Here is a 20552-nt window from a genome sequence, read left to right on the forward strand (position 1 = left end):
CAGCACATGGTCACCCAGGGCCTGGTCACACAGCAAATGGTCACCAAGCACATGGTCACCCAGCACATGGTCACCCAGGGCCCGGTCACCCAGCACATGGTCACCCAGGGGCCCAGTCACCCAGCACATGGTCACCCAGGGGCCCGGTCACCCAGCACATGGTCACCCAGGGCCTGGTCACCGGGGGGCCCGGTCACCCAGCACATGGTCACCCAGGGGCCCGGTCACCCCGCACATGGTCATCCAGGGGCCCGGTCACCCAGCACATGGTCATCCAGGGGCCCGGTCACCCAGCACATGGTCACCCAGGGCCTGGTCACCCAGGGGCCCGGTCACCCAGCACATGGTCACCCAGGGCCTGGTCACCCAGCACATGGTCACCCAGGGCCTGGTCACCCAGCACATGGTCACCCAGGGGCCCGGTCAACCAGCGTGTGGTCACCCAGGGCCCGGTCACCCAGCACATGGTCATCCAGGGGCCCGGTCACCCAGCACATGGTCACCCAGGGCCTGGTCACCCAGGGGCCCGGTCAACCAGCGCGTGGTCACCCAGGGCCCGGTCACCCAGCGCATGGTCACCCAGGGGCCCGGTCACCCAGCACATGGTCACCCAGGGCCCGGTCACCCAGCACATGGTCACCCAGGGCCTGGTCATACAGCACATGGTCACCCAGGGGCCCGGTCACCCAGCACATGGTCACCCAGGGCCCGGTCACCCAGCACATGGTCACCCAGGGCCCGGTCACCCAGCACATGGTCACCCAGGGGCCCGGTCACCCAGCACATGGTCACCCAGGGCCCGGTCACCCAGCACATGGTCACCCAGGGGCTCGGTCACCCAGCACATGGTCACCCAGGGCCCGGTCACCCAGCACATGGTCACCCAGGGCCTGGTCATACAGCACATGGTCACCCAGGGGCCCGGTCACCCAGCACATGGTCACCCAGGGCCCGGTCACCCAGCACATGGTCACCCAGGGGCCCGGTCACCCAGCACATGGTCACCCAGGGGCCCGGTCACCCAGCACATGGTCACCCAGGGCCCGGTCACCCAGCACATGGTCACCCAGGGGCCCGGTCACCCAGCACATGGTCACCCAGGGGCACGGTCACCCAGCACATGGTCACCCAGGGCCTGGTCACACAGCAAATGGTCACCAAGCACATGGTCACCCAGCACATGGTCACCCAGGGCCCGGTCACCCAGCACATGGTCACCCAGGGGCCCAGTCACCCAGCACATGGTCACCCAGGGGCCCGGTCACCCAGCACATGGTCACCCAGGGCCTGGTCACCCGGGGGCCCGGTCACCCAGCACATGGTCACCCAGGGGCCCGGTCACCCCGCACATGGTCATCCAGGGGCCCGGTCACCCAGCACATGGTCATCCAGGGGCCCGGTCACCCAGCACATGGTCACCCAGGGCCTGGTCACCCAGGGGCCCGGTCACCCAGCACATGGTCACCCAGGGCCTGGTCACCCAGCACATGGTCACCCAGGGCCTGGTCACCCAGCACATGGTCACCCAGGGGCCCGGTCAACCAGCGTGTGGTCACCCAGGGCCCGGTCACCCAGCACATGGTCATCCAGGGGCCCGGTCACCCAGCACATGGTCACCCAGGGCCTGGTCACCCAGGGGCCCGGTCAACCAGCGCGTGGTCACCCAGGGCCCGGTCACCCAGCGCATGGTCACCCAGGGGCCCGGTCACCTAGCGCATGATCACCCAGGGGCACGGTCACCCAGCACATGGTCACCCAGGGCCTGGTCACCCAGGGCATGGTCACCCAGGGGCCCGGTCACCCAGGGCATGGTCACCCAGGGGCCCGGTCACCCAGGGCATGGTCACCCAGGGGCCCGGTCACCCAGGGCATGGTCACCCAGGGGCCCGGTCACCCAGCGCATGGTCACCCAGGGGCCCGGTCACCCAGCGCATGGTCACCCAGGGGCCCGGTCACCCAGCGCATGGTCACCCAGGGGCCCGGTCACCCAGCGGCCCAGTCACCCAGGGGCCCGGTCACCCAGCACATGGTCACCCTGGGGCCCAGTCACCCAGCACATGGTCACCCTGGGGCCCGGTCACCCAGGGGCCCGGTCACCCAGCACATCGTCACCCTGGAGCCCGGTCACCCAGCACATGGTCACCCTGAGGGCCGGTCAACCAGCACATGGTCACCCTGGGGCCTGGTCACCCAGGGCATGATCACCCAGGGGACTGGTCACCCAGCACATGGTCACCCTGGGGCCCGGTCACCCAGCGCATGATCACCCAGGGGACTGGTCACCCAGCACATGGTCACCCTGGGGCCCGGTCACCCAGCGCATGGTCACCCAGGGGCCCGGTCACCCAGCACATGGTCACCCAGGGCCTGGTCACCCAGCACATGGTCACCCTGGAGCCTGGTCACCCAGCACATGGTCACCCTGGGGCCTGGTCACCCAGGGCATGGTCACCCAGGGGCCTGGTCACCCAGCACACGGTCACCCTGGGGCCTGGTCACCCAGCACATGGTCACCCTGGTGCCTGGTCACTGAGCACATGGTCTCCCAGGGGCCTGGTCACTGAGCACATGGTCTCCCAGGGGCCTGGTCACTGAGCACATGGTCTCCCAGGGGCCTGGTCACCCAGCACATGGTCTCCCAGGGGCCTGGTCACTGAGCACATGGTCTCCCAGGGGCCTGGTCACCCAGCACATGGTCTCCCAGGGGCCTGGTCACTGAGCACATGGTCTCCCAGGGGCCTGGTCACCCAGCACATGGTCACCCAGGGGCCTGGTGGTGTAAGGTTTGTGGAAGCTGTTTTTTGCAGCTGCTTTCCTACTTCCAATTCTTATCATAGTGGGTGAATAATATACATACGTTGAGAGACTGCCCAACACTCATGGGTGTTTCGCAAGGGTACAGAATAAGGTATATCCCATTGAAACTAAAGGAAACAACTAGTCATGTTAGGACACCAAATGAGAGATTCAAAACTAATTTAAATTGAATAAGAGGGGTTATGAGGACTTTCAGAATAATAATGAAAAACCTAAAACGGAATATGAGAAAATAAGAAAAGATTAAGAGTGAGAAGGAAAGCTAAGAGGGTGTATGAGGGGAAATAATTTAAAAATATCAACAGGAACAGTGAAGTATTTTACAAGTATATGAGTAAAAAGAGAATTGTTAAAAGTGAGGTAGGACCCGAGAGGAGAATTTGTAGATGGTCAAACAATGGCCGAGGTACTTGACATTGGTCTTTACTAAAGAGGATATTGGCGAGGTGGTGAATCCTGATGTGGTTGACAGTGAGGGTATGACAGAAAGAAGGAACATTTTACAAAAGTTACTTTGGTTAAAGGAAGACAAAGTGCCCTGGCCCAATGGGATACACCGAGAATCCTGAGTGAGATGAGGCTGGAGATTTCCGAGGCCCCAGACATACTTCAGGCTGTACTGAGTGAGGACGTGTGTCGGAGGATCGGAGCAAGGCCAATGTGGGACCCATTTTTTAAAAGCAAGACAGAGCTGATTAGGCAATTTCTAGCCAGTTAGTTTAACATCCGTGGCAGGGAGAATTTTCGAGTCTTAAATTAAGAACTAAATTACGACTAATCTAGACAAAAAAAAAGTTAGAAGTAGCCAGCACAGGTTTCAAAAAGGCCAATCGTGCTTGATAAACCTCATTGAATTCTTTGAGGAGCTAACAGAGCTGGTAGATGGGGGAATTGCAGTGGATGTCGTGTACATGGACTGTAGGAAAGCCTTTGACAAGGCACCACATGGAAGATAACTAGACAAGATTAAAGAGTATGAAATTAAGGGGAGGATAGCAAACTGGATCCAAATTTCTTTAGAAGGGAGGAAACAAAGGGTAGGAGTTAAGGCAGTTTCAACGAGTGGTTGGAAATAGGTGGTGGTGTCCCACTGGGTTCAGTTCTGGGGCCACTTCTGTTCACTGTGTATATCAAAGATTTAGATAAAGGCCTGGAGGGAGTGGTATAAAAACATTGCAGATGATACTGAAATAGGAGGAATAGTTAATTCTTTAAAGACCAAAGGAAGCTGCAAAGCTGCTAAAAAGTAGCAGATGGAATTCAATGTCAGCAAGTGTGAAGTAACGCATTTTAGTTAAAAAATATAACAGCAGTAACGATACTGTGACTGGGAGTAGGCTCGGTGATGTGGGGGAACAGAGGGATTTGGGGGCACAGGTGCACAGGTCATTAAAGGCAGCACCTCAGGGTGATAAGGCTGTAAAAAAAGCTAATGGAATTCTAGGTTTTATCTCAAGAGGTGTAGAATATAAAAGCCAAGAAGTAATGATGAGTCTGTATGAAACCATAAGACCAGTTAAGACTTCTGTGTACACTATTGGGCTCCACACTACGGCAAGGATATTCAGGCTTTAGAGAAGGTGCAGCACAACATTCACCAGGATGCTGCCTGGTCTGAGGAAATACAGACAGGACGTGAAAAATTGAACAGATTACAGGGCGATATGATAGAAGTGTTTAAAAGTATGAAAGGATGGGATAGATAGCAACAGGCTGTTTCCAGTAGTTAGGGGTCGAGAACAAGGGCTCAAAGGTCACGATTAAATGTAAGAGATTTAGAAGAGAGAGCAGGAGAAACCTCTTCACACGGAGAGTTGTGAGGCGGTGGGATTCACTCCCAGGGTTCGTGGTTGAGGCAGAAACCATGTTATCATTCCAGATTAGATTGGAGAGGGGGATGATGGAAAAGAGGTTGAAGGGATATGGAAACAGGGCAGGTAAATTAGAGAGATTTCTTTCAGAAAAGAATACTTAGGGATCCAGTATCTGGATAATTTGAGACATGACGTGTGGTGAGTGTAACAGGCTCGGGAGGAACAGGGGACTTTGGACCTATGGTTCCCGAAGCTCTCCCCCACTGGGGGTTTCTCACCTCATGTCTGGGTCTGTTGTAGACTCAATGATAAAGATTGATAGCTATGATTTAATCAACAATTCCATTATCGTTGGATCGTGTGACTACCAGGCTGGTAAACGGTGAACTGGATGGCCCTTGGTCTTTTTGGTCCAGCAATTCCCACGTTCCTTTGTCCCGATTGAGAACTATTTGGTGATGTGGAGGGTAAACGCTGACACGGACTGATTGGCCCATTTCTGGGCCGCGATCGCGATGTACTTCTATTCCTGGAGAGTCTTGCTGTCGATTCCAAATGACTGCCAACGTTCCTGATACTTCTTTTTTGAAGTGCAACACAGAAATTTAAGTGAGAGTGACACACAAGACATGTGCAACACATGCGGTTTTTATTCCATTCTAAGATCACAGATGTGACTGTAGCCTGTTGGGGTGCCAATTCCTTTATTTCCAGGACTAAGGGATGTGAGGGCCAGTGAAACCCTTCATCTCCTGCGTTTGATGAGGAGCCGCTAGGAATGTATTCAATTAATTTATTAACTTTGATGTCAGCAACATTAAAATTAATAATAATCTGTGCTAAAGTAATATGGGAACTGTTAATGCATCTAAACCTTGTGGCGTGCAGCAGTGGAGACAGACAATGCACAACAGTGAAAGTCAAGGGCCTCCATTCTGTTTGGAGGAACTCCCACCAGCGGAGACTCTGGAGCATGTAGTTGACACTATCCTCACTCAGTGCTATTTACTTCACCTTTTGTTGACATTACCTCTTTTATTACAAAAATACAAATGTAAAAATGACTTCAAGTCAATCCTAAACAGAGTAACGGAGGGGAATGGCTGCTCAGACCTCAGCCACGTCACTCAATGTAAAAGTGTACCCAGCTACACCCATAGAACTGTTCATTGTCCATGTTCACTGTGCACAGCCTGCTCTGTGAGGCAATACAAAATTCAAATTAAAAAATCATGTTTTGAAAAGACAGTAACGCTGGTGTAATTTTTTTTTAAAAAAACAGTTCAGTTTCCACGTGTGACACAAATTCACGGTGAAACTCGCTCTTCCCACCACCTCGGTAGAAATATCACCATTTAATTTGGTCGTAACCTCTGCCCACGATATTCATTCGTCGCTTGCTGCTTGTCCACTCGTTCCCACATGTCTCTCAGCGCTTTTTGTAAAGGCACGGCTTCAGCTCCAGCTGGGGGAGGTCACCCTTCTCCCTGGGAGGCTGGCACTTCCTGAAGTCGAACAGGTAGAAGTAGCTGCTCTCCGTGTCCTGCGGGAAGGAGCAAATCACAGGTCTGAGAAAACTTTACACCACATGATACGGAGTTATGGAGACAGGGGCCTCACACAGCAAGGGCTCCGGAGACCCCTCCCCCCCGAAGACTGCTCCCCCAGGGATAGACCCCTCCCCCAGGGATTGACCCCCTGGCATCCCCTCCCCTGGGGATAGACCACCCCCCCGGAGACCCCTCAGCCGGGAACTGACCCCTCCCCCGGGGACTGACCCTCCAGGAGACCCCTACTCCTCGAGCTGCAGCTTTCCCCCTTCACTGACCGAGTGGAAATGCTCGCTGCAAATTCGGGCTCGAGGTGCTTACAATTCACAAATCAAATAACTGGTTTCAAACAAAGAGGAGGGGAGGGGAGGAAAGGAAAGTTCAGGAGGAACAGGTTTGGTCCATGTGTAAATCAGCACACACTCCCTGTCGTCATGTTTTGGTCACATTTGTGTGTCGACTTTTTCTGTTCTAAATAATACGTTCACATTTAGAATGGGAGCCGCCCGCGTAAACCTGCCCCCCCGTCTCATACTGAGGCTGTTGGGCTTCAGTTCAGCTCCTCAGCCTGTGCTCGAACAACTCACCAGTCAACACGATGTCATTCCCAATTCCGGGAAACATTTATTTAACTACAAATCTATTCAAATATTAAACATAATGAACAAGATTTCAACCCTTTTCCCTCTTCAACCCCCTACTGGCTGCAGTTCCCACTAACAGGCTAATCCCACTCCACTGTTATACTAACCCCAATCCCCTCCACTGAATATACCATCCCCAGCACCCAGCCAGCTGCCTTTCTCCTCCCTGACGCTGGCTGTTCCATGCTTCAAACCCTCTAATCCACCGATCTGAATCCCCCTTTTCAGCTTTCCCCCTTTTCCATCCTCTCTCCCTCCCCTCCCATCTCGCAATCGTTACTCTAGCCACACTTCCCCACCCCTCCCCCTGACCCTCCCCACCCCGTCCGACCCTCCCCACCTCACACTGGTTCCTTTATCCCTCCCCTCCTACTCTGGTTGACCTGAACAATTCCTATTGGTCTTGACTACACATCTGCATTTCCACTGGAGGGGATCTGGTAATAATATAAAACCCGAGCGTTAAGAGAGAAGAACGAACAGAACATCTGTCTTTAGACTGGGGGCTGAATGAGGTCTGTGCTCCAGGGTCCAATTAACCCCGGCTTTACCCCAGTAAATTCGAAGACTCCTCTTGGCTGCGACTCCCCGTGTGAAACGTCACGGGAGATCGGCTTGTAGTTTATAATATAATAAATTAGTTTCTGCTGCAGCAGATTCCCACAATCTCAAATCACTGATGGGTAGGGGCTCCTCTCCACCCATTTTATTTATCTTTTATCCTCATCCCCTTTTCTTCGCTCCCCTCTCACAAATGAAAATAAATTGAAGTTTTAAACATTACCTTTGAAATCACCTTGAACCCGAGCACGCCCAGGACGTTGGTGAAACTCCGAACATCTCCAAATCTACTGGCCACCTCCGCAATCTTCAGAATGCCCCTGCCAAAGAACGCAACACAAGATGGCGGGAAGTCACGCACAAACTCTGACCCTGCAGCGATGTCGGAGGGGGGGAACATTCCACGATGGACAAGGTCCATCCAACCGAGGCCGCTGGACCATCACAGCCCAAGTCAAACCAGCTCTTGGTCACTCTGAGCGTGAGGTCAGTGCGGGAGAGGAATCACATCCCAACTCAGAGCTGCAGCTACGTTAATCCGTCCCAGATCCAGGTACATCTCTGCTCCACCTTCCAGATCAGGGACCTGTTCTAGATCCAGGTCCATTCCTGCTCCACCCCCGAATCAGGCATCTGTTCGAGATCCAGGTCCACCCCCTCCCAAATCAGGGATCTATTTGAGATCCAAGTCCACCCCCCCCCAATCAGGGATCTGTTCAAGATCCAGGTCCATCCTGATCTCCCCCCCCCCAATCAGGGATATGTTCAAGATCCAGGTCCACCCCCTCCCAAATCAGGGATCTGTTCGAGATCCAGGTCCACCCCCTCCCAAATCAGGGATCTGTTTGAGATCCAGGTCCACCCCCTCCCAAATCAGGGATCTGTTCGAGATCCAGGTCCACCCCCTCCCAAATCAGGGATCTGTTTGAGATCCAGGTCCACCCCCTCACAAATCAGGGATCTGTTCGAGATTCAGGTCCACCCCCTCACAAATCAGGGATCTGTTCGAGATCCAGGTCCACCCCCTCACAAATCAGGGATCTGTTCGAGATCCAGGTCCACCCCCTCCCAAATTAGGGATCTGTTCGAGATCCAGGTCCACCCCCCTCCCAAATCAGGGATCTGTTCAAGATCCAGGTCCATGCCCCTCCCAAATCAGGGATCTGTTCGGGATCCTGGTCCACCCCCTCTCAAATTAGGGATCTGTTCTAGATCCAGGTCCATCCTGATCCCCCCAAATCAGGGACCTGTTCTAGATCCAGGTCCATCCTGATCAGGGACCTGTTTTAGGTCCAGGTACATCCTGGCCCCTTGTCCTTTATTCAGGAGCATGGTCTGGCCATCTGTTTATCAAGGTGTTGGGGGAAGAGGCCAGTCACGTTTTGGACGTGAAGCAAAGATCTGGAAACAGATCCAGTGTTGGGGAGGAGGCTGAGCTCAGGGTTGTACAGGGTAATGTTGGTCTGCACCTCCCAATTTAGGCCAAGATGGGAGCCAGGGAGGTTGAGAGTCACTCTGCCCTCTCCCAGACCACACATCTGTCGAGCTCCATTTCATTTACTCCATTCACCAGAAAAGGCAGCGCTTTTTTCAAGATTCCCAGTGGCCAAAAGGATTTTCAAATTTGGGGTAGAGATGAGAGAAGTACCAATCCCACCTCAACAACTTGCATTTATATAGCGCCTTTAAATTAGCAAAACGTTCCAAGGCGCTTCACAGGGCCTTAAATTAAACAAAATGTGGCACTGAGCCACGTTCGATATTAGGACAGGTAAGGCTTGGTCAAAGAGGGAGGTTTTAAGGAGCATTTTAAAGGAGGAGAGAGAGGCGGAGAAGTTTAGGGACCTCAGCAAACAAGCCTATGGTCTGTCAGTATGGAGCATCATTGGCTGGGGGCTCTGTGACCCTCCGAGTGACATGCTGGACAGTGTGGCGAGCAGCTCAGGACTGAAACCTCCTGATCAGGTTCTGGTCTCCAGCCAATCCCACTCGGCGACATCACTTCCCAGGACCATAGTTGGGATAAATGACGATCACTGTCCATCAGGAGGAACGGTCTCCTCGATAGATTTCCCGTGGTTACTCAGGAGATTAGATTGGCCTGGGTTGGTGCAGATTGTACCTGGTTTGATGGAATGGGAAAAATGGTCTCTGTCCCATATCAGCTTCAGCATTGAAGGAAAACGGGCTCTCTGTTCCGTGTTCAGATTCTACCGCCAATCCTGAAGCAATGGTACTCGTTTCCCTTGCCTGGGACAGATTCACCCCCCTCGATTCTTCCCACACCCTGCATCATTCACATACTGAGGGGGGGCAACCTGTCCTGGGTCTCTGCCAATGCAATTCTCAACCCAAACATTACAACAGAGGCTAGAACCATCGGATAGTCTCAGGATAAGGGATCGGATATTGAGGACTGAGATGAGGAGGAATTTCTTCACTCAGAAGGTTGTGAATCTTTGGAATTCTCTACCCCAGAGGGCTGTGGATGCTCAGTCATTGAATATATTCAAGGCTGAGATCGATATTTGGGGTTGGGGAGGAAGAGGCCAGAAAGGTGCAGGTGACTCCAAGCAACTTGGGCATTAAATGAAATTGACTAAATTAATAATGTGAAACAGCCCCTCACCCCAGTTTAAGGACTCGACTGGCCTCCTTTAGGAAATCCAGAAGGTTGGTGCCCATCAGTGCAAGACAGAAGACCACGATATCGACCGACTCTGCAGCGAGCGGAACCTGGAGGGGTGGGAGCAAACACAGCAAGATGTTCAGTTTGAGAGAGTTTAATTCCCTGCCGTTATCCAGCGACTCCTTCGCTCACTCGGTCGGGAGCGGGACTGAGCCATACAAACCAGGAGACCTATTCAATCTGTGCTGAGTTAGCTGGGCGGGGTGGGGGGGTAAGATGGAGAGTTGAGGAATAGAAACATAGAAAATAGGAGCAAGAGTAGGCCATTCGGCCCTTCGGGCCTGCTCCGCCATTCAAAATGACCATGGCTGATCGTCTAACTCAGTACCCTGTTCCCGCTTTTTCCCCATATCCCTTGATCCCCTTTAGCATTAAGAAATATATCCATCTCCTTCTTGAATATATTTAATGACTTGGCCTCCACTGCCTTCTGTGGTAGAGAATTCCACAGGTTCACCACCCTCTGAGTGAAGAAATTTCTCCTCATCTCGGTTCTAAATGGCATACCCCGTATCCTGAGACTGTGACCCCTGGTTCTGGACTCCCCATCCATCGGGAACATCCTCCCTGCATCTAGTCTGTCTAGTCCTGTTAGAATTTTACATGTTTCGATGAGATACAATTCACTACACCGAGGGTGCGGGGAGATAAACAGCCAGGGTTACTACTCCTGATCACTCCCAAACTGTGTGGGTGAAGGCCGTGGGAGGGTTTACGCTTTGACCCCTTATCACAGTTGAATAGCCTGTTAGCAGGCAACGTCCAGGCTCGCACAGACATAGTGTTCCCAACTCTGGTCAGACATATACCTGGAGGTTTCATCACATGACCTCCTGCTTCCAACCGTCCCGACCCCACATTACCGCCATTGGTTGCCCAACACGTCCATCCTCAGAGCTCCACACCCACACTTCCACCATTGGTCACCCAACATACCTATCCTCGTAACGCCCCGACACCACTCCCGCCATTGGTCACCCGACATACCTAACCTCGTAACGCCCCGACACCACTCCCGCCATTGGTCACCCAACATGCCTAACCTCGTAACGCCCCGACACCACTCCCGCCATTGGTCACCCGACATGTCCATCCACACGGAGCCCCTTCTTCCCAGCCAATCGGAAAGTCAACAGTCTCTTCACTACCCGATTGGATGATTCCTTGCCATCAGTCAAGCAGCCTTTCTTTCCCCATCTCCGGTATTTTTATAATTAGTGAATGAAAGCGTTAAAAGAAAACATTTTTACAACAGGATTTTTATTGCCCCAATGATATTTCTCCCGGGTTTTTGCTCGCAGCAGTGTCCTGGAGATTAGTCTTTAAAATTCCTGGAGATTCCAGGGCAACCCCTACACAAAGTGCAGCCACTTGGGTGGGATATCAGAGACACAGCCCCCGGTCCAGTACCCAGGCGGAGAGAAGTGGAGCGGTCAAAGAAAGGTGAAACTTGAGAAATATCACTTAACATAAATATAATTTGTTACTCAGGTCATGAGCTGTGCTGAGGGTCGGAGATTCTTCTATTGCTAACCACATCCTGATCACAAACCCACAAAGGCTGATGTTCCCCTCCCAGCACTTCCTGCAGGGTCAGAGTGGAAAGCAGGGCCGCCTATTCTCACCACCTGCCCAGTGATGCTGCTCACGTACCGACTGACATCTCACAGTGATTCACAGGGCGGGGGATGATTGGAATCTCTGCAGGGAGCTCCAGAGAGCAGGCACAGGGAGAAATTAGGATCAGAGGGAGAGGGGAATCAGGAACAAACAAGGAGCAGAGGGAGAGGGGAATCAGGAACAAACAAGGAGCGGAGGGAGAGGGGAATCAGGAACAAACAAGGAGCGGAGGGAGAGGGGAATCAGGAACACACTAGAATCAGAGGGAGAGGGGAATCAGGAACAAACAAGGAGAAGAGGGAGAGGGGAATCAGGAACAAACAAGGAGAAGAGGGAGAGGGGAATCAGGAACAAACAAGGAGCAGAGGGAGAGGGAAATCAGGAACAAACAAGGAGCAGAGGGAGGGGGGAATCAGGAACAAACAAGGAGCAGAGGGAGAGGGGAATCAGGAACAAACAAGGAGCAGAGGGAGAGGGAAATCAGGAACAAACAAGAATCAGAGCAAGGGGGGAATCAGGAACAAACTAAAATCGGAGGGAGGGGGGAATCAGGAACAAACTAGAATCGGAGGGAGGGGGGAATCGGGAACAAACTAGAATCGGAGGGAGAGGGGAATCAGGAACAAACTAGAATCGGAGGGAGAGGGGAATCAGGAACAAACAAGGAGCAGAGGGAGAGGGAAATCAGGAACAAACTAGAATCGGAGGGAGAGGGGAATCAGGAACAAACTAGAATCGGAGGGAGAGGGGAATCAGGAACAAACTAGAATCGGAGGGAGAGGGGAATCAGGAACAAACTAGAATCGGAGGGAGGGGGGAATCAGGAACAAACTAGAATCGGAGGGAGAGGGGAATCAGGAACAAACTAGAATCGGAGGGAGGGGGGAATCAGGAACAAACTAGAATCGGAGGGAGAGGGGAATCAGGAACAAACGAGGAGCAGAGGGAGAGGGAAATCGGGAACAAACTTGAATCGGAGGGAGGGGGAATCAAGAACAAACTAGAATCAGAGGGAGAGGGGAATCAGGAACAAACTAGAATCGGAGGGAGAGGGGAATCAGGAACACACTAGAATCGGAAAGAATATAAGAAATAGGAGCAGGAGGAGGCCCTATGGCACGGTTGCTTAACTCAATCATATTTATTTTACTGTTCAGTTCACTTCAACAGAGTCTTTCTAACTCAACTCTATCATATGTTGAAATAACATAGGAGCAGGAGTAGGCCTTTCGGCCCCTCGAGCCTGTTCTGTCATTCAATATCATGGCTGATCTTCTACCTCAACTCCACTTTCCTGCCCGATCCCCATATCCCTTGATTCCCCGAGAGTCCAAATATTCATCGACCTCAGCCCTGAATATACTCAACGACTGAGCATCCACAGCCCTCTGGGGTAGAGAATTCCAAAGGTTCACAACCCTCAGTCAAGAAATTTTTCCTCATCTCGGTACTAAATGGCCGACCCCTTATCCTGAGACTATGCCCCCTAGTTCTAGACGCTCCAGCCTGTGGAAACAGCCTCTCAACATCTACCCTGTCAAGCCCTCAAAGCATTATATACATTTCAATGAGATCATCTCTCATTCTTCTAAACTCCAGAGAGTATAGGCCCATTCTACTCAATCTCTTCTCATGGGACAACCCTCCCATCCCAGGAATTAATCTAATGAAGCTTTGTTGCACCGCCTCTAAGGCAAGTATATCCTTCCTTAGGTAAGGAGACCAAAACTGTACACAGTTTTGAGGTCTCACCAAATCCCTGTACAATTGCAGCAAGACCTCCTTACTCTTGTACTCCAACCCCCTTGCAATAGAGGCCAACATTCCATTTGCTTTCCTAATTACTTGCTGTACCCGCATGTTAACTTTTTGTGATTCATGTAAAAGGACACCCAAATGCAACTGCAACAATTATACATTCCTTTCTGGTGCAAAAACACAAAAGGAAAAGCAGCCCAACCGTGGCTAACAAAAGAAATTAAGGATAGTATTAGATCCAAAGAGGAGTCATATAAAGTTGCCAGAAAAAGTAGCAAGCCTGAGGATTGGGAGCAGTTTAGAATTCAGCAAAAAAGGACCAAGAGATTGATTAAGAGGGAAAAAATAGAATATGAGAGTAAACTTGCAAGGAACATAAAAGTGGACTGTAAAAGCTTCTACAAGTGTGTAAAAAGAAAAAGATTAGTGAAGACAAATGTAGGTCCTTTACAGTCAGAAACGGGAGAATTTATAATGGGGAACAGGGAAATGGCAGAGCAATTAAACAAATACTTTGGTTCTGTCTCCACGGAAGAGGACACAGATAACTTCCCAGAAATGCTAGGGAACCAAGGGTCAAGTGAGAAGGAGGAATTAAAGGAAATTAGTATTAGTAAAAAAAAGTGCTGGAGAAATTAATGGGATTGAAAGCCGATAAATCCCCAGGGCCTGATAATCTGCATCCCAGAGTACTAAAAGAGGTAGTCATGGAAATAGTGGATGCATTGATTGTCATCTTCCAAAATTCTATAGATTATGGAACAGTTCCTGCACATTGGAGGGTGGCAAATGTAACCCCACTATTTAAAAAAGGAGGGAGCGAGAAAACAGGGAACTACTGACCGGTTAGCCTAACATCAGTAGTAGGGAAAATGCTAGAGTCTATTATAAAGGATGTGATAACAGGACATTTAGAAAATATCAATGGGATTAGACAAAGTCAACATGGATTTATGAAAGGGAAATCATGTTTGACAAACCTCCTGGAGTTTTTTGAGGATGTATCTGGTAGAATAGATAGGGGAGAACCAGTGGATGTGGTGTATTTGGATATTCAGAAGGCCTTTCAGAAAGTCCCACATAAGAGGTTAGTGTGCAAAATTAAAGCACATGGGATTGGGGGGAATATACTGGCATGGATTGAAAATTAGTTAACAGAGTAGGAATAAATGGGTCTCTCTCGGGGTGGCAGGCGGTGACTAGTGGGGTACCGCAGGGATCAGTGCTTGGGCCCCAGCTAGTCACAATATATATCAATGATTTGGATGAGGGAACCAAATGTAATATTTCCAAGTTTGCTGATGACACAAAACTAGGTGGGATTGTGTGTTGTGAGGAGGATGCAAAGAGACTTCAAGGCGATTTAGACAAGTTGAGTGAGTGGGCAAATACATGGCAGATGCAGTATAATGTGGATAAATGTGAAGTTATCCACTTCGGAAAGAAAAACAGAAAGGCAGAGTATTATTTAAATGGTGATAAGATTGGGAAATGTTAATGTACAAAGGGACCTGGGTGTCCTTGTACACCAGTCACTGAAAGCAAACATGCAGGTGCAGCAAGCAGTTAGGAAGTCAAATGGTATGCTGGCCTTCATTGCAAGAGGATTTGAGTACAGGAGCAGGGATGTCTTACTGCAGTTATACAGGGCCTTGGTGAGACCACACCTGGAGTATTGTGTGCAGTTTTGGTCTCCTTATCTGAGGAAGGATATACCTGTAGAGGGAGTGCAGCAAAGGTTCACCAGACTGATTCCTGGGATGGCAGGACTGTCGTATGAGGAGAGATTGGGTCGACTAGGCCTGTATTCATTAGAGTTTAGAAGAATGAGAGGGGATCTCATTGAAACATAAAATTCTGACACGGCTAGACAGACTGGATGCAGGGAGGATGTTTCCCCTGGCTGGGGGGGGTCCAGAACGAGGGGTCACAGTCTCAGGATATGGGGTAGGACATTTAGAACTGAGATGAGGAGAAATTTCTTCACTCAGAGGGTGGTGAACCTATGGAATTCTCGACCACAGAAGGCTGTGGAGGCCAAGTCATTGAATATATTTAAGAAGGAGATAGATAGATTTCTAGACACAAAAGGCATCAAGGGGTATGGGGAGAGCGGGAATATGGTATTGAGACAGACGATCAGCCATGATCATATTGAATGGCAGAGCAGGTTCGAAGGGCCGAATGGCCTACTCCTGCTCCTATTTTCTATGTATTTACGTTAAATCTCTCTGATTCCTCTCTCCTTCTGATCCTCCAATCCCAGAGGGAGAGGAGAATCAGGAACAAACTAGGATTGGAGAACAAGGGGCAAAAGTGTCAGGAACAGGATGTACGGCTACAGAGGGTGAGGCCCTGAGGCATTTGAAAATGGGGATCAGGCTGTCATCACCTTAAAATACTTTCTCCCTCCCTGGGCCTGACTAACCCCTGGCAAAGCCCATATCCCAGGAGTTGTGAATGGGCATCTCAGGCAATGATGACCAGAGTCAGGGACCACACAATACTTACATTCGCCATGTCACACACAGTCACATGTTCATTCAACGCCACCAAGTCAAAGGAGTAAACTGTGTTCCTCACACTCCGAGCGATTTTACAGTCACCGCATCCAAAATCGGCCACAACGGCAGAGGGGGTTCTGTGTGGAACGGGCAAGGAGGTTAGAGGTCAGTAACCTTCACTCAATCCGTGCAAAGGACTATTTTCTCCATTACTCTCAGGTGCTGACTGCTCAGGTCCCACCATATCTCTTAATTCCGCCATCTCTCCATATCCCTCAACCCCACCCACCCGCCATCTCTCCATATCCCTCAACCCCACCCACCCGCCTCCTCCCCATATCCCTCAACCCCACCCACCCACCTCCTCCCCATATCCCTCAACCCCACCCACCCACCTCCTCCCCATATCCCTCAACCCCACCCACCCACCTCCTCCCCATATCCCTCAACCCCACCCACCCACCTCCTCCCCATATCCCTCAACCCCACCCACCCACCTCCTCCCCATATCCCTCAACCCCACCGACCCACCTCCTCCCCATATCCCTCAACCTCACCTACCCACCTCCTCCCCATATCCCTCAACCTCACCTACCCACCTCCTCCCCATATCCCTCAACCTCACCTACCCACCTCCTCCCCATATCCCTCAACCTCACCTACTCACCAAAACCCCCTTCTAATCTCCAGACTCTATTTACACTGTCCGCTTCCCCTTGGCACTGATTCCACAATCGGTGCTGTGGCATTGAGTTCATCGACCGTCCCTCCTGTATTTGGCGCTCCGTACAGGCCGTGAGGGTCTTCACTGATTATCAGCCCCCTCCTGACCCCCCCCCCAGACCTCCCCCATCCTCTGCCTCCCCATCTCTCCCCAGACCCACCTGTTTCTGATGTACTGAATGATGCGATCCAGCGGGTTCTCAGGCCAGCGCTCCAGCTGTGCAGTGAACCCGCGATGATAAACCGCGAAGGCCTCCCTGTCCCGTGTGAAGAGCCGCTGGGCCTCCCCACTGGTGGAGGTATACAGCTGCTCGTTGATGTAGCGGAAACGTGCAGATTTCAGGCGCTCTTCCATCTTGCTTCTCAGAGCTGCCGAGCGGTGCAGAGACTGGCTGAGGTGTCCCGATTCATCGCCGTTTACCCCCCCAGCAGGTGACGGGACTGTGGCCTGTGGACTGGGTCGCCCTGGGTTATTTTCCCTGTGCTCTGGGACCAGCATCTCCTCGCCTGGTGCTTTCCTCCGGGTCCTTTTACTGTCCGACACAGTCTCATTCTTTTGGTTCCAATCCCTTGCTCTCTTCTTGTTACGGTTATTTGTATTTTCAGTGTTGGTTTGGGAAGCTGTCCTCTCCTCTGGTTCATTCCCCTCTTCTCCCCACCCCTTCCTTTTTATTTTAGTTTTTTGTCTGTCTGTGACTCTTTTATCTTCTTCCCGTTTAGCTCCTGATTTTTTCTGGGTCCTGTCACATTCACTTCTTTCCTCCTCCTCCGCTCCCCCTCCCTCGCTCTCTGCCAGGAGGGTTTCTGTTCCCTCACTTGGAGTGGGTCGGAACTTGTTTCTGTTCCTCTGTTTGTTTTTCACTCTATTTCGCCACTGTCTGCGGCTCAGTGGACCCTGTCCCGAGCTGCCTCCCAGGCCGTCCGCCTTCAGCATTTTGTGGCGTGCAGCCGGGCTCCCTTCCGCAACCTGCGTCCCCCCGGCCCATGAACGCTCCAGCCCCTCACATCCCTTCGCGCTCCTCTTGTTCTCCTTCTCTCTGTCGGACTGAGCCGACACTGATTTTAACGGGGGTCCACATCCCTTCCCCACCTCGACTTTACACGAGATTGCCCCCACTGTCTCTGTCCCCTCCTTCTTTCCCCGGTTCCTCTTCTTTTTCCGCTTGTTTTTTTTCCCAGTTTTGTTTCCCACGCTCTGCTCGAGTTTGGAGTCTGTTCCTCTCGGGCCCTGATCAGACCCGGCTGCTGCGGTGAGATTCCACAGGGTTTCCAGAAGCTTCTTTTTCTTCTTCCCAACAGGTGTTTGGACATTCTAAGAACAACAAGAGTTAGTCAGTGTCTCCCCCGACCCCTCCTGAAGGTGCAAATTCTCATTGGGATACAGATCAAGGCACCCTCTGCTATACAGGAATCGCTGGACAAAATAGACCCGAGGTCTATCTAGTTCACTGTCATCCTGGACACACAATCCAACCATAATGGAATTGTTGACTAATCATAGCAATCAATCTCTATCAATGAGTCTACAACAGACCCAGACATGAGGCGAGGAAAACCCCCAGTGGTGGAGAGCTTTGGGAACCATAGGTCCAAAGTCCCCTGATCCTCCTGAGCCTGTTACACTCACCACAGGTCATGTCTCAAATTACCCAGATACTGGATCCCTAAATATTATAATTTGTACTTGAATGAATCAATACTCTCTGCTCCCACCATCTCACTCAGGAGCCTGTTCCACAGACTAACCACTCGCTCACTGAAATATTCTTTCCACAGATTAGTTTTGAATTTATCCACACCCCCCCCCCCCCAAACTTCAAACGCAGGCCATGTCCTCTGGTACCTCACTGTATCTCAGGAAGGATATATTGGCCTTGGAGAGGGTGCAGCGCAGATTCACCAGAGTTTAAAGGGTTAAATCATGAGGACAGGCTGCATGGTCTAGATTTGTATCCCCTTGAGTGTAGAAGGTTGAGGACGATCTAATTGAGGTACTTAAAATACTAAAAGGATTTGATAGAGAGAAACTATTTCCTCTGGTGGGGGGAGTCCAAAACAAGGGGGCATAATCTTAAAATTAGAGCTCGGCCGTTCAGGGGTGATGTCAGAAAGCACTTCTTCACACAAAGGGGAGTGGGAATCTGGAACTCTCTTCCCCCAAAAAGCTATTGAGGCTGGGGGTCAATTTAAAATTTCAAGACTGAGAGCGATAGATTTTTGTTGGGTGAGGGGATTAAGGGCAAAGGTGAGTAAATGGGGTTGAGATACAGATCAGCCATGATCTAATAGGACAGGCTCGAGGGGCTGAATGGCCTCCTCCTGTTCCGAAGTGACAATTCTTCTTAACACAATGCTCTTGCAAGTGACTTGCTCTTTCCTTTTATTTGCTCCTTTTTTCCATTCTCGGGTCTCCCTACATCCCAGCAACAGGGAAAGTCGCCCTCAGACCTGAGAGAGAAGGACTCCAGCCTCTCCCCCACCACCCCCGAGAATACAGGACCCTCAGTGTGTGGGATCGAGGCCACTCTGACACAGCGTGTTGGGGCTACAATATGAGGCAGCATCGAACATCGACACACGAGAGAGCAGCTGAATAGTGACTTCCATCGCACCCCAAGCACTGGGCTTGTCCCAGAGTCTGAATCTCTTGTGCGACTCACCAGCTGAGTGATGCAGTGTGAAGACTCCACGCCGTGAAATACAGCTTTACTCAGAGCCCTGGCTTCTGAATCATCGTTCCAATCCTCCTCTGCAAACATCTCTCCTACTGGGGCAGGGAAAACAGAGAGACGGGTCAGGGAGCACAGCAGCACTTTCAGTAACAACCTCACACAGCACAGCCCCTATCCCCTCCTCCCTCTCCTTTTTCCCTTCCCCCCCAGTCCCTCACCCTCCTGTCCCTCACCCTCCTCCCCTCCCCCTCCTCCCTCCCTCACCCCCCTCCTCTCCTTCACCCCCCTCCTCTCCCCTCTCTTCTTTACCTGTAAGGAGACGCTCAACACCAGGTTATAGTCCAACAGCTTTATTTGAAATCACGAGCTTTGCTCCTTCCTCAGGTGTAACCTGAGGAAGGAGGAAGCCTCCGAAAGCTTGTGGATTTTAAAATAAAATTGCTGGACTATAACTTGGTGTTGTAAAATTGTTTACAATTGTCAACCCCAGTCCATCACCGGCATCTCCACATCATGGCCTTCATCAGGTGAGGAAGGAGCAAAGCTCCGAAAGCTTGTGATTTCAAATAAAGCTGTTGGACTATAACCTGGTGTTGTGCGACTCCTTACATTTGTCCACCCCAGTCCATCACCACATCATCGCTCCATTCTTTACCTGGGCTTGCTCTCTCTCACTCTGTACTGAGGCCTAAGACGGTAAATCCGCAGCCTGTAAACAGCATGGGAAGAGAGGCAGAGCCCGGGCCCGCCGCCCCCTGCAGCCCCGGAGGCCGAACATCCCCCGAGAGCCCGGGCCCGCCGCCCCCTGCAGCCCCGGAGGCCGAACATCCCCCGAGAGCCCGGGCCCGCCGCCCCCTGCAGCCCCGGAGGCCGAACATCCCCCGAGAGCCCGGGCCCGCCGCCCCCTGCAGCCCCGGAGGCCGAACATCGCCCGAGAGCCCGGGCCCGCCGCCCCCTGCAGCCCCGGAGGCCGAACATCCCCCGAGAGCCCGGGCCCGCCGCCCCCTGCAGCCCCGGAGGCCGAACATCGCCCGAGAGCCGAGAGTTTCTTCATTCCATTACCAAGATGGCTGCCCAATCCCTGAGGTTCCGCGCAGGCGCAATGCTGACGGGCTCCCAACAGCCTGCTCTCGCTGCGCGTGCGCGGGGCCGCCGTGAAATTCCCGGAGTCTGGGGTCGAGCGTCAAATGGCCGGTGAGG

General features: G+C 51.9%; 2 protein-coding genes across 4 annotated transcripts in view; one reads left to right on the forward strand and one right to left on the reverse strand.

Annotated features, from left to right (window-relative positions):
* Nucleotides 1–5258: 5258 nt before the first annotated feature.
* rrp8 (ribosomal RNA processing 8) overlaps nt 5259–20552 on the reverse strand; it is a 28294-nt gene continuing 13000 nt past the window's right edge. Inside the window, exons 1-7 of one of the 3 annotated variants that reach the window (XM_067985551.1) lie at nt 20008–20121; nt 19341–19444; nt 16842–17992; nt 15965–16094; nt 10016–10122; nt 7610–7706; nt 5259–6174 (exon numbers count right to left, since the gene is read on the reverse strand). In XM_067985551.1, coding sequence (XP_067841652.1) covers nt 6061–6174; nt 7610–7706; nt 10016–10122; nt 15965–16094; nt 16842–17992; nt 19341–19439 — 1698 coding nt within the window. In that variant the 5' untranslated portion in view covers nt 19440–19444; nt 20008–20121 and the 3' untranslated portion in view covers nt 5259–6060. Of the gene's footprint in view, nt 6175–7609; nt 7707–10015; nt 10123–15964; nt 16095–16841; nt 17993–19340; nt 19448–20007; nt 20122–20552 lie in introns of those variants that run through there. The other 2 variants (XM_067985552.1, XM_067985553.1) reach the window with 2 other exon arrangements.
* The window catches only part of ilk (integrin-linked kinase), a 97721-nt gene continuing 97651 nt past the window's right edge, over nt 20483–20552 (forward strand). Inside the window, exon 1 of the mRNA XM_067985554.1 lies at nt 20483–20546. The gene's annotated coding sequence lies outside the window, so the exon portion shown is untranslated. The remainder of the gene's footprint in view (nt 20547–20552) is intronic.

This window comes from Heptranchias perlo, chromosome 6, assembly GCF_035084215.1.
Source record: "Heptranchias perlo isolate sHepPer1 chromosome 6, sHepPer1.hap1, whole genome shotgun sequence".
NCBI lineage: Eukaryota > Metazoa > Chordata > Chondrichthyes > Hexanchiformes > Hexanchidae > Heptranchias > Heptranchias perlo.